The sequence below is a fragment of the Augochlora pura genome, chromosome 1, assembly GCF_028453695.1.
Source record: "Augochlora pura isolate Apur16 chromosome 1, APUR_v2.2.1, whole genome shotgun sequence".
In the NCBI taxonomy this organism is placed as follows: Eukaryota; Metazoa; Arthropoda; class Insecta; order Hymenoptera; family Halictidae; genus Augochlora; species Augochlora pura.
Window position 1 is genome coordinate 20,613,989 of NC_135772.1, and position 13,832 is coordinate 20,627,820.

At 48.2% G+C, this 13,832-nt stretch overlaps 1 protein-coding gene across 6 annotated transcripts in view; it reads right to left on the reverse strand.

The window, feature by feature from the left end:
* Window positions 1–13,832, reverse strand: part of Ppn (proteoglycan-like sulfated glycoprotein papilin) — a 140,048-nt gene that overhangs the window by 10,891 nt on the left and 115,325 nt on the right. For all 6 annotated transcript variants that reach the window (XM_078189446.1, XM_078189725.1, XM_078189538.1 and 3 more), the window contains exons 5-20: window positions 8,309–8,391; window positions 7,793–7,943; window positions 7,530–7,653; window positions 7,121–7,201; window positions 6,837–7,009; window positions 6,423–6,555; window positions 5,689–6,032; window positions 5,329–5,508; window positions 4,882–5,055; window positions 4,216–4,398; window positions 3,815–3,956; window positions 3,187–3,317; window positions 2,368–2,704; window positions 1,411–1,605; window positions 549–1,286; window positions 57–402 (exon numbers count right to left, since the gene is read on the reverse strand). In XM_078189446.1, coding sequence (XP_078045572.1) covers window positions 57–402; window positions 549–1,286; window positions 1,411–1,605; window positions 2,368–2,704; window positions 3,187–3,317; window positions 3,815–3,956; window positions 4,216–4,398; window positions 4,882–5,055; window positions 5,329–5,508; window positions 5,689–6,032; window positions 6,423–6,555; window positions 6,837–7,009; window positions 7,121–7,201; window positions 7,530–7,653; window positions 7,793–7,943; window positions 8,309–8,391 — 3,515 coding nt within the window. The remainder of the gene's footprint in view (window positions 1–56; window positions 403–548; window positions 1,287–1,410; window positions 1,606–2,367; window positions 2,705–3,186; window positions 3,318–3,814; window positions 3,957–4,215; window positions 4,399–4,881; window positions 5,056–5,328; window positions 5,509–5,688; window positions 6,033–6,422; window positions 6,556–6,836; window positions 7,010–7,120; window positions 7,202–7,529; window positions 7,654–7,792; window positions 7,944–8,308; window positions 8,392–13,832) is intronic.

Below are 13,832 nucleotides of genomic sequence, written 5' to 3' on the forward strand. Positions count from 1 at the left end.
GAATGAATAAATGAATAATCGGATGAATGTGGTATTATCAGGATGTGGACACTCACTCGGTCTGGTTGCAAGGCTTCTTACATCCTTCCATGTCGTTCCCTTCGGCAGCGGTGACTCCGTCGGGACAGCAACCGAACAGAGTCTCGGAGCAATGCGACTCTGGGCATCCTCTATTGTCTGGACCAGCGGCTGGCGAGACCCCGTCAGGGCAGCAGCCGTGTTTGGTCTCGTTACAGGTCTTCGGTGTCGGACAGCCTTGGCCGAATGGTCCTTTAGCTGGCGTGATCCCGTCGTAGCAGCAACCGTATGGTTTCGTCTTGCAGGCTTTCTTCTTGGGCACCTTGCAGACGCGGTGCTTGCGGGTTACCATGTCTGGGATGATGGTTGTCCACAGTTCGGATGCTAGAGACAAAATATGGATTGCATATAAATAAGGATAATTTCAGAATATGAATTTTGCTTATGGAAAGGAAAATGATTGAAGAGACAGTAGGTAGCATGATTTCATCAAGCTTTCAGAATAGTATAATTTCGGGGAAGACGCTCACCAGGTGTCACGTTGTCTTCCTCTTCCGTGGACGGTGTCAAACCGGAAACGGTGGACTCGGTAACGTCAGTGGCGCCTGATTCGGTGGTAGCACCGGACTCTGTCGTTTCGCCAGACTCGGTCGTTTGCCCAGACTCTGTAGTTTCCCCAGACTCTGTCGTTGCTCCTGATTCGGTGGTCTCGCCGGACTCAGTGGTTTCGCCAGACTCGGTGGTCATTCCAGATTCAGTAGTCATTCCAGACTCGGTGGTCATTCCAGACTCTGTGGTCATTCCAGACTCGGTGGTCATTCCAGACTCGGTGGTCATTCCAGACTCGGTGGTCATTCCAGATTCAGTGGTCATTCCAGACTCTGTGGTTTCACCAGACTGTGTAGTCATTCCAGACTCCATAGTTTCGCCAGATTCAGTGGTCATTCCAGATTCGGTGGTCATTCCAGACTCAGTACTCATACCAGATTCGGTAGTCATTCCAGACTCGGTAGTCATTCCAGACTCGGTAGTCTCTCCGGATTCCGTCGTCTGACCAGATTCAGTAGTCTCGGTAGCACCAGACTCGGTAGTTTCGGTCGTTGCTCCCGATTCCGTACTTTCTGTGGCTTCGGTAGGTCCTGACTCTGTGGTTGGTCCAGATTCGGTGGTCTCGGGGGATTCTGTAGACATTGTCGATTCGGTTGGCCCAGATGCGGTAGTCTCTTCAGTGGCACCGGATTCTGTGCTCCCTGGTGGCGACGTCACTTCTGAAAGAATTCAAATAGATATCCGCGTGTTACGCCTTTAGAAAACGTTTATAATTAGCAATTCTATTAAATTATAGGAACGCAGATGAATACGATATTTGCGAGCGAATGAATTTTCGTTTACCAGTTTCCCCTGAAACGGTGCTCTCAGTTACGGATGTAACAGTGGTCGGTCCTGGTTCTGTAGTTTCTCCAGAAGCTGGAGTTGCATCTGTTTCCGAAGAATCTGTGGTTTCTGGTATCTCCGACGTTTCGCCGCTGGACTCCGGTGTTGTTGCATCCGTTGCACCGCTCTCGTCCGTCTCGGTGACTTCGGTCTCTGCGAATTCGGTATACGAATTAACGAATAAAAGGTATTTGTGATTTATTACATATACTGTAACCTCGCGTTTGCGATGCATCGAAAGCGTTTAAAAATTAATTAAAAATTGTAGAAGACACAAGGTGAGAAATTAGGTGGGCTGCTTCTTTGGAAAAGATCTTTATTCGACTGACTCTTTCTTTTCGAAAAAGAGAAAGAGTCATCTCTTTAAAAATAATCAAAATTTTCTCGTTTAAAATCGTTATAAATCCGAATATAGACACGCCCTCGAATTTAACTATTAATTATTCCCGTCACGGAAATTAATTTCACGATAGAATATATTTAGGAGACCGAATTTCATTATTAAATTAACTGTATAATAATAGACGACTGTACAAGCAAATTTCAATATAAATTCAAATTTTAACAAATAGTTTAGTCTCTGTTAGCGAGACCAAAGCATCGTTTTGCACTGCTAATTAGAGATTCCATTGCCATAATACGCTATTAAATTTGACTCGATCGCGGAACGCGAAAATGTTCGATAAATTTTGAAACAGATATTACGATCTAATCGACTTATAATCGATTAATTTTGTACGTTCCTAACAGATCGATTTTATGCTTATCGAATTAATTAATGCAATGTAGAATCGACGAAGAGGATCGGTGGCTTCATAGAAGCTAAAATTCTCTCGATTTCCAAAGCAATTTTCGAACGTTTGAATTGCATCGATGAATTCGGGGAAATGTGGTTTAACCCGTTCGTTTGCTTACCACCGGACACGGTGCTTCCCTCCGTGACGGTCTCGTCGGTGGAGTCGGTGTCTCCCGAGACGGTGGTGAAGTCACCGGTCTCGTCCGTCGTCATCTCCGTTCCACTGCCCTCGAAAGTAGACCCGAATTCGGGGGTGTATGCCCCGGTGAGGAAATCCGTGAAATCTGTGCCGCTTCCCTCGCCGCTTCCGGTTTCCCCGGGCGATATGTCGCCCCTGGTGTAAGGCGCGTCGCCGAGCATTTGATCGTTGGCGTCGCTTCCGGTGGACACGCCGCCGTTCGGGGAACTGAGCGGCGTGGCCTCTGTCATGTCCTCGGACTGGCTCGACGTTTCCTCCTGCACGCACGAACCATAAAAAAAAATATATACCACTAAATTATCGATCCACCTATTTTTTAAGCTATTAATTATTTATTAACGCTCAAATATTAAATGACAATTTTAAAACAATTTAAATGACGATATACCGCGCAAAATTAAACCAACGATAGACGACGATTCTTCGATTAATAAATTGTCTGCCTATGCGTTAATTAATCAATATAATTTAATTACAGTGACTCGATAGTAGCCACTGTATAAGCGTGTAAAAAGTTCAAGCGCTGAATTATTACAGGCTCTATTCCCAGAAATCGCAAGGGTTGTAAATAGCACTTCCGCGCACTGTAAGGTTTTCTATATTGTATGGTGGTGTGATAGTTTCCAGTGGCAACGGGATTCGATAGCATTTGCACGACGATAAGTCTAAATATAAAAGGCGAGCGGTCGCGAGACGGTTTCCAGATGTATTCGATTAGCTGAAACCGAGTTTCACTTACGGCCGGCGCCAGGCTCGAGGCAACCGTAACGAAGTCCTCGTCCTCGTAGACTTCGCATTCGTCGTCCTCCTCCGTCGTCTCCTCCTCGGTCAGATCTTTGATCTTCTCCGGCTGCACCGGTATCACCTCGTCTGCAGACATAATTTAATCAATCATCCCTGCCCCTCCTCGGATGCCACGATCTTTTCGCTTACGCTGAAACGTTCCCACTTTGGAATCGGTCTTTTAAATTGTATAGCGTGGCGTGTGGAAAATTTATGGGCTACGTTGAAATTCTACGAAATTGAATTACGTCAAAATTGTGGGAAAAGTCGAATCGAGATTTCGCGAAGCTGGATTAAAATTTTAAAAAGGTGTAGACTTGTAAGAAATCGCGCGGCGTTTTATTTGCATATTTTAACTCTGCATAAATATTTTATCTTTGCGTTTCTACCAAATGAGGGGTGAAAAATCGATACGCGATTTAATACTTGTTTTATCAAAGGAGCAGCAAGAAATAAAAATTGTTTGCTCTGTCAAGGAAACTATTTAAGGCGGGACAAGTGCTCGTCGACGGAGTCGCGAGGGGCGAAACGTAATTTGTCCCCGAACCGCCGTCATCGTCTGGCGATCGGGGGTAAGGCCGTACCGTCCTCGCACGGTTGCTTGTTGCAATCCTCGCTGGCGAACATCAACGTGCTCGCGTCGCAGTTACTCCAGTCCGTCGTCGTGTTGTCCTTCATGCAAATCACCTTGCGCTCCATGCTGCCGCCGCCGCACGGTTTCGAACACTGCGAACAGAGGACGCGGACGGTAAGGTGATTAATGGAGGAAATTCGAGGCGGACACGTTTCTCGCCGGGCCTTCACGGCCGCAAAGCCGTCGAAGATATCGAATTTCTTGACCGACCGGGAGAACGCGCGCGGATTTCACGCGGGACGCGAAAGCCTCGCGGCTTGTCCGCGCGACTCTCCGAGGAAATTGATGGCCAACGATCCTCGAAGTATCTTTTCCGAGACGGTGAACGCTGGAGGCTCGCCGATACTTTACCTCGCTCCACGGGCCGGCGAACCAATCGCCTTTGCAATCCTCCACGGCGGTGCAGACTTTCGTGTCGTTGAACTTCTTGCCGGCGTCGCAATTTTCATCCGGCAGCTTCTTCACCGTATCGTCGCTGAACGTGCCGCAGAACACCTTGCGCGTCTGGATGCCGGATCCGCATTTCGCCGAACACTGGAACGAACGATAGAGGTCGGATGTCGTGATCTTTCGGGATTTCATTTAGCTCGCTCCGTCGCGCGCGTCGTTGCGACGGCGCCCGTGAAAGGTCGATTTTAATAATATTTGCGTAAAAATAACTAATCGTTAATCGATAATCACGTTCACTTTCTCATTCTTATATGATTATTATTAACTATGTATTACTCTAATTAACTTGCTTATTTATTTAGCTTCGAATTATTTTATTCAGCTCGCGTTTCGAAATCTACTCTGTTCACTCGGTTTCAAGGAATATCAGATCTTAAAAACTAATAAATAATTATTCGAGACTGTTTTTAATACGCCTTCGAAAACTGAATAATTCCTAACGAAAATGCATTTCTTGTAATATTCATCGAAACCTGGTATAAAGTGACGCGAGCCGCGTATAAAGAGCCAGCGGTCCGATAAGGGTTGAATTCCGGCGTGTCGAAACAAATTTGCCGTTCCACTTACGTCGCTCCACTGCGAGCCAAACCATGAGACCTCGCAATCCTTCTTTCCCTCGCATTCCCGGCTCAATTCCGGCTTCTTCTCGGCGTCGCACTTGTCATCCGGATAAACGGTGCCTTCTTGCGTGGAGCAGCGAGCGGTTCTCGTCTCCCGAGTCAGTCCGCATTTGTCGTCGCACTGTCGGAACGGAACAGGGCCAAAACGATGATCACAGGGAACACGTTACCGGCTTACACAGGGGACCCGGAGACGCTTTCTCATTTTAAATCTATCTCTCGGAGGGCAACTCGCGGTGTCTCGATATTACTCGAGAAGGGGCCGGCAGCTACTGCCTCCCTCTCTCTCTCTCTCTCTCCCTCACTATTTTTCGCCCCGGGAATGGATTTTTAAAATAACGAAGGGATAATGGGTATTTGGGTGTCATCTTAGAGAGAAAAGCGGCGGACTTACACCACTCCAATCCGACGTGACCCAGTCGAGGCCTTCGCAAGGTCTCAATTCGCAGGGCTTCTCACGCTCTGGAACCTCGCCCTCGCACGCCTCGTCCTCCAACACTTGGATCTTGCCGTTCTCCTTCTTGTAGCACGTCACCCTCCTGGTTTCCTTGCCCGGTCCGCACAGACGGTCGCACTGTCGAATCATAGCAATCGTTTGCATCAAAAATCCCTTCCTCCTTTGCTCGAATTTTTCCAATTACTTAATTTTACTCAAGACATTAATTATTTAATAAAAGCCAAATCCTTCCGTTCAGGTGAAAATTATTTAAAGCGTCGAATTATTCGTCAGACTTCGTAACATCCGAGACCGTACCGGTTTCCATGGGCCAACGTGGAATCGAGGGCACTCGAGGTCCTTGTTACACTCCTGGCTGGTCGGCCCTTTCGGTCCCACCTTCTCCAGACACTGGTTATCGTCCACCACCGATGCTATTTCACCGGCGATGACCTGCTCGCATTTGATCTCCCGGGTCTGCTCGCCCCCCTCCCCGCAGTGCTTGCTGCACGGGCCCCACTCGCCCTCCACCCACACAGGTGGACAGGGGTCCTGGCTACAGGCCTCCGTGTCAGCTGGTTCCATCTGCGGATCGCAGAGGCTCTCATCCACCGGCTGGCTGTCCCTCCTTCTCACGCAGGCTACTCGCCTCGACTGATAACCTTCGCCAATCAAAATCATATTTTTTACCATTTTCTTCTTATTTCTAATCATTTATTTCCACGAATCGTACGATTTTTATTTAAAATATGTTTCTCAGCGAAAAGAACAATTATTAAACAATTGTACCGGTTCCAGTGTACGATTCTACGTTTCTGCAATTTTTGAATATTCTCGGATAATGTCATTGTCAATTTAATTAGAGGAGAATTTGCAAGATTTCTAGAACCGATCCGCGGACAGGCTGTGAGTGAATTAATGGTACTAGACATCGTTCGGCTATTATTATTCCATCAAATTTCGAATCGCCGGCTCGAAATACGGAGCGGTCAGCGATTATTAATTCGGCGATCGGTCCGATCTCGCGACGATATGAATTTCGTGAACGGTACCTCCGCCGCAAGTCGAGCTGCAACTCGAAAACTCGTCGACTATCCATGTGTAGATGTCCGTGTCGGACTGCGAGAACTTTTTCGGCACGCTGTACTCGTAATTCACGCCGACGTTGTGGTCCTGATACAATAGCTGCAACAAGGAGACCACATAAACTTTATAATTATTTATTATATTATCTCCATACGTATTTTTATATTGTAAAATTGTCAGTGTCCTAAAGATAAAAATACTGTAAATGTTGCTTGAGATATTAAAGCAGCAATTTCTGTATTGAAACGATGGATAATATATTAACCCTTTGCAGTCGAAGTAATTTTCTAAATTTAAAAGATAATCGCTCGTTTATTTCCGTCGGAAACAGTTTTCCGAAATTCGGGGCGGATTTCGGGGAGGGTCGGGGATGCACTCACCACGACGTAAATTGGTTCATTGGTCGGGCCCAAGGCGGCGATGCTGTCGGGCGCCGAGAATCCTTGCGGGTCCCTCGAATAATGGAATATGGTTCCAGCGAATTTCAGGCTTCGCGGGAAGTCTATCCTCCAGTTTCCGTTCAGGTAATAGTGGCCGGACGTGTTTCTAACGGCTGCGAGAATAAAACGGGTTAAAGCGTTAGCAGCACGACCGGTCTATTAGTTTCTAATTCAATAGCGCCGAGCCCCAGCGTGTCTCCACGCGCATCGGTAAATTCACTGACCTAAGTAATTGTTCGACGACTCGATCTCCTTCACCGCTATGTTCGTCGCTCCTTTCGGGATCAGCAAGATGTCGATGTAACCTGCGGAACGTATCGTTGATCGATTCATTTCGAATTAAACCTTCTAATGTTACGATACAAAAATTTTTAGGAAAAACTGATGGGACACTCTAATATAATAGAATTTACACTTCAAGGACCGTTCGAGAGTTTTCTCGTGTTTCGAGAACGTACAAGTTTGCCTGAAAAAGACGTGGTCCCAGGCGTACGTCTTACAGATTTCTGAGCGGTCCTTGAAGCGTTAATTTCGAGGGCGAAGCTTTTCGATCCAGGAATGAAACGAGGACGATAGGGTCGTTTATGATTCGCTCCGCCTCGTTCGCGCGCGATAGGCGATCGAATTACTCACCGAGTTGCAGATCGTCGTTGGTGAAGAGTCCGGAGACAGTGTTGCAATCGGAGCCGTCGCCGCCGCATTCTCTGCAGGCGTCCTCCTGCACGTTGCTTCCCAGCATCATGTCGCATCCGACGTGCTGGCGATCAAAGTTAAATTACCGCTTGCGCGCGCGCGATAGCCGCGATAATTGCCGCTCGCCCGACAACAACGAACTACATACAACGGAACCCGTGCGCGATCATGCCGCCGGATGAATCGCGGATCGTTGTACTCACCATGCACTTCCCTTCGACGCAGACGTCGTTCTTCTCCGGCTCGCAGGGCGTCCCGTCGATCACCGACATCTTGTGCCGATAGAAGAAACGCTCGCCCCGCGGCATGCAATTCAATTCGCACTTGTTCGAGCCGCCGGTGTACGGGATCCAGCTGCGGGCAAACGATTTCACGCGGTTCGAGCCGGTCAGATCGATCGGTTTGTCGCGGGGGCGATCGAAGGACCTAACGCTCGGTACCCAATATCAACCCCCGAAATTCTCGCGGTATAGTAATCCTTTCTTTAATTCTTTTGCAATTTAGGAATCACAGTTGACATCTTTATTCTACTATTTTTATAATATTTCTCAACGACAGAATTTGACTAATTAAAAGGGGTTTCTTTTGAAAATGCCTCGATCGGATTACAAATAATTTATTTGATCCCTCGTCTATTAACTTGTGTAATGGATACCGAAAAATTCAATGTTTCAACGTCGCGACTGGAATAGGATAATAAAATTGATTTCGATACTCACTCGTAATGGACTCCCTCGAAGGGAACAGAGTTGAATTCCGCGCACTGCTCCGCTCGGAAATCTCTTCCGCTCTCCGGACATTCCTAAGCGAAAGACAGAAAATGGCGACCCTTAGTCTTCATCCCCTTACTTTCGTAGGAAAAAGAACGCGCGAACTAAAACCTTCTAAATAAAAATTCGTAGCGGAACTCTGCTTTTAAATTCTATGGAAGAAGACGGAAACGACTATTGTAAAATAATCAAATAAATAAAATAATAGCTAAATAATAAAACTTGTTACATCCCCTACGGAGGGACATCCTATAGCAAGGATTTAATATTACGATATATTCTACCCCGTAGAAAATCGATCTGCTCGCACGGAATCTGCTGCCCTCTACAAATTACGTACAAACAAATGGTCATCATCCCTTTGTCGCGTTTCGCGAGGAGGACGTGGCCACGCCTAAGAAACTGCCTGGCTTGAAACGTGTTTGATTAGAGGACGGCGCGTTTTCGAAATTGTGAGCGAGCGGTCCCGTTGTCCCGGAGGGGCAGGAGAGCACCCTCGAGCGTTCCATCTTGGCGGGACGCGACGCATTTTTCAATTTGCGTCTATATCACCGCGGAGCACGTATTTCTTCGTGAAGGAAGTGCCCTCTCTCTCTCTCTCTCACTCTCCCACGCCGTGGCCACAATTTATTTCCGACTCGCAAAGGAGCAGGTAGAGGGTGGAATGCATTCGCGCGGACAAGAGCCGGCCGCCGGCGGCGCAAAGAAAAACATGCGAACGCGCGACACGGGCCACTTGTAACCGCGCGCGCGCGCGCTGCCCGCCAACCTTTCTCGAGTGCTTTCGCATCGGGGCTTTTTTCTGTTCTCGCGGAGTTTGCTCGCGACCCAGTAATTATCCGTCGTCGGTCCCCATGCTCCAGTTTCGCCGGGGAACCCGCGGAACACAGTCGCAATTTTCAGATTCCTTTCCCTGCCCGGAGACGGCAAATATTAGCGGCAAAGTACCCCCCGCCGGATGCTTCGGCAAACGTTTGCCGTCGCATTAAAGACCCCGTCATTTATTTAGCGTATATCGAATACGCTAATTATTCCGTATATTCCGGGCGAACGACCGTTTCGAAAAAATTCACCGCCCGATTGAAGTCGAGTCGCGCGGGAAACGGAAGTAAGATCAACAGCGAGTTCGTACGAGTTTTACAGACTTGAAATATGTTTGCCGTAGACGTTCTCTATGTTATTGACCGCTGCGTCGATCTATTTTGAAGATAAATTTTCTTACGTCCTTTATCATATATATTTGTCACAATAAGTATAGTTTTGTCGACGGTTGTTCCAGAATATTTCTGCAAAATTCGCGGCTACAATATCGCTGTTTCACAGCGAATCGGAAAGCCATCTCTCGAGCCCCAGTGGCCCAGTCGCGATTCGGTCCATATATGTATAGGTTCTGGGTGAACAGAACATCCGCCGGTTAGGGGAGCAAGGTGCCAACGCAATGCCGGCCGCCATTTGCACTTGGGATCGGGATAGGGGATGAATCCACCCACCGTGTGATATCATCGTTGCTATTGGAATGGTGTTTGCTTGTTTGGCCCGCGGATCGATCCGGTGGGAAATTGTGTTCGTGTTTACCTCGGACAATGACAGCGGCGCGGGGGAGAGGAAGGGGAAGGGGGAGATGCAGGGGGAGAGAGAGAGAGAGAGGGGGGGCAGGTTTGATTAATTGATCCTGCGGGGAGGCGGCGGGGTGGTGCTTTTTATTATTCAGGGCTCGTCGACCGGGTTTGTTAACCCTTTTTCGGACCGCGTTCTTTCCGGGATTCGGAGCCGAACTTGTTTGCCGCGGGGGTGATCCGCGTCCGGCTCGTGGGCTGCGTTGACAATGCCGATACTTGTTATTGTCTTGCGAAAGAGGAGGAGGGCTCGTACCGTGTTCGCGGAACTGTGTCACGTAAATTTCGAATATATCCTATGCATTCGGAGGAACGTGTAGTCCTCGAGGAAATATTCCTGGGAAAATTGGTTCAATATGTTTGAGAAAAATATTTTCGAGGACGTGCTCCCAAGAAAATATTTTCAGGAATATGTCACAGCGACGATGTTTTCGGGGAGAAGCTTTAAATATAAAAAAGCAACGGTGAACACGTTCTGTGCCGAGCTGTATTTAGTCGACTCTTCGTTCTGGTCGATTGAAGCTTGGAAAATCAATATATTATGTTCATTTATCAACTATTGTCGATATAACTATGAAACAGAGTTATTATGGATCTATTCTATTGGTGGAAATTATTTCTTGAATTTTAACTTGTCGCGAAATATTTTTTCAACGTATTAAATAGCTATTTGAGCATAGAACGGTGGCATAGAACGTGTTAAAATAGCGTCGACTTTCGGGGTCGATTTTCGGCTTCGAAAGCGTCGATACGTCTCGCCTAACCTCGCGTGCACGCGTCCAGACGCGACGCAGAAGATCCACCTCACGTATAAGTGAGTAACGCGGCAGTTGCGACGAGACCGGGGAGGAGGAGGAGGAGGATGCTGCTGGGGGATGGCGGGACGAGCAGGTATATAATGTCGATAAATCGAGCAGAGGTTCTAAAAAGGAAGAAAAGAGATGCCGGGCGGGACTGGTGCCGCGCACGCGGGGATGCGCGACGATTTATGACGTAAGATTTCTTGCGGGCCGCGCCGCGCCGCGCGGAAGCTTGTCCGGAGCCGAAAACGTGGAACAAAATCGTGGGACGGGGAAACGAGCCGGGTTAGGGAGGGAAGGGCTGCTGTTTGGTCACCGTGAAAGAGAAAAAAAAAATCGCGATCCCGAAACGGACGGCAGAGGATGAGGAATGTTGCCCGGGGATCTGCGGAAACGTGATTTATGGCGCGGCCCGCTTTTCTACCGGGTTGCGAGCCCCCGCGATTGACCTTGACGCTTATTCAAATCGATGGTTTACGAGCCGAATCGTTTCGGGGTCACGGGAGATAACCGGCGCCCTGCCGCCACCGACGATCCATTGCTCCCCCTAAAACCGCAACGCCGGAGTCGCTCGGGGTGGAAAACGCTGTTACGGTATCTTTCGGATTAATATTTTAAGAAACGAAAAGATGAGAAATACCGACAAGACATGGTATCGAAAACTGAATAGTTGAACAATTTTCGAGCTTTGAAGACACGCGAAGCATATGCAGGAGACGTGAATTCACTTTGAGGGATGGTTTGAAGAATTCAGTGACAAGTTGCTATAACGTTTGAACCCTTAGAGATATTCCAATGAAATGTTCACTAAAAATAGTGAAAAAATTCGTAGCTAGTGGTGATTAAATATTTTTTGAATTTATTGAACAATAAATTTCAGTAAATGATAATTCCTCCTTTCGATTTAAAAAAGAATTGCAAATATACAAACTAGTTTTTATTTTCTAAATATCTGAATATTTGAATATTGAACACTGCACTTCGAATTATCAACTTAAACGTCGCTAGATTCCTCAAGCCGGACCACAATACGGCGGTGCGAAGTCGTCGGTGGAAAAAAAGGGGGATCGGGAATCAATGACCGTTCCTTAGAAATACGAAGGCAAGTGACTCGCAATTACGGTGACTCGTAATTAACGGTTCGCGCTCGTTAAAGAAACCCCATCTTCCCGCAGCATCCTCCCCCTCCACACCCTCCACCCCCTCCCCCTCCTCCCCCGGTTTATCCCTTGGAGCAGAGCTCGGTTCCGGCTACTCGAGAGTTTCATCCGGCCGGTAAACCGAAGCCCCCGGGGGGAGTCTCCGCCCGTTCGATAATCGCTGTTTAGCCGGCGGGCATTGTTACTAATTACGAAATCTCGAGACAAAGGGGGGCGAGAACAATGAGCCCCGCGTTCGAGGCAATTTTTGCAGCGCCGCCGCGGCGCAAACCCTCTTATACCCCCGTTCGCGTTATGAAACGGATCGCCCCGTTTGATTCTAAAGTGGCTCGGCGACTCGGTCGTTCAACCCGTTGAAATCGGTTGCGCAACAAACGACGCCGACGTTTCCCGTACAATGTACATTGTTGCCGCGCGCCCCGTTCTTCGTTTCGAAAAAAAAACGGTCGCGAAAGAAAAACGCGCCTCGCTTGCCGCAAAAATGATTTTCTCTCCGGTTAATCCTTTAATTATGGTCTTCTCTCTTTCCCCGCGGAATCGTCTCGTTGCCGACGATTCGTACGGTTCTTCGAGTCCGTGCTATTGTCGCGACGATCTCGCCTTTTTGGCGGAGACGGATATTATTATTTCGTCGACGGAAATTATTATTTTGTCAACGACAGTCTGTTTCAGAAACGAACGCCGCTTGGTGAAAGAAAAGCCAAAGACGGCGGTATACAATGAGGAAAGAATTAGACGACGATCGTCTCTGTTGAATAAATCGGCCGACAATTAATATCCAGGAGCAGCGTGTCCGTGCACGGCAGCGACGCAACCTGTGGCCGGTTTCGTTTAGCACCCCTCCGCCGCGCCGCTTTAACAAAGTTAATACTTCGCGACTCGAGGCCGCATAATGGCCGGCCGTTCATAAATTTTAGTATCTCCGACAGCGCGCTGCTATAGTATCGCCCGGCCGGGTCATATTGTCGCGTTCGGAGACCATTAAAGGTCCTTCCCTAAGCCGTTCGGGATTTTCGGTGGCCCGTCCGCGGTATAGCAACCCCATCGGCGTCCACCTGGGAGCGGAACTTTCCGAAGAAAGAGTTAAGTCCGCTACCGGCCCAGTCGAGGTGCATCTCTGGTCGTACATCGTCGACGAATTAAATTAATCGAAATGGAACAGAATTAGTTTGGTAATTTTTAGAATAAATCTTAACGACTATATAATTTATTTTCTAGAATTTAAAAAAATTTGTAACGTTGTTTTTTTCACCCTTCCAAAGGTAGGATATTTTAAAATATTTTTTGAGAATCAAAATTGCCTCAGAATTGCCCGGCGAAAGAGATCCAGAATATTTTCGGTGGAGAACGCTCGACGAAATCGTCCGCCGACCGGGGTTTTTCTTTTTGCCCCTGGAGTATCCAGGACACGGGGGGGCTGCAATTTCATTTCTCTTTCTTTCTCCGCTGACGGATGGACCGCGATTATCGGCCATTTTCTTCTCGTTCCTCACCCGGAGGAGGTTCGTGGCAATCATACAGTCGAAACGATTCACCGGGAAAATGATTCGGCGGCGTCGATCATTTTATGGCGGCCACGTGACCCTTGGAAATACATTTCCACGGAGACCGAGGCGTCCATATTCCCGCTTGGCCGGGGAAACGGCGAGGGTCAAGGAATCGTCGCCGTCGTCGGTGGTGGTTCCGGACACGCTTGTGCGGCTGGAATACGTTCGTGACCCGGGAAGATGAAATTAACGCGGAGGGGTTCCCGATTGATGGATGCCGGTCCTCGCGAGAATTGATTCGAGCGCCGCCTTCGATTGCCGTCACAAATTCATGCGGACTGCGTGCATAGGAGAAATTAGGTTTTGATCCCGCTAAGCGGCGCACGATACCCTCCTACGTTCTCGGAGGA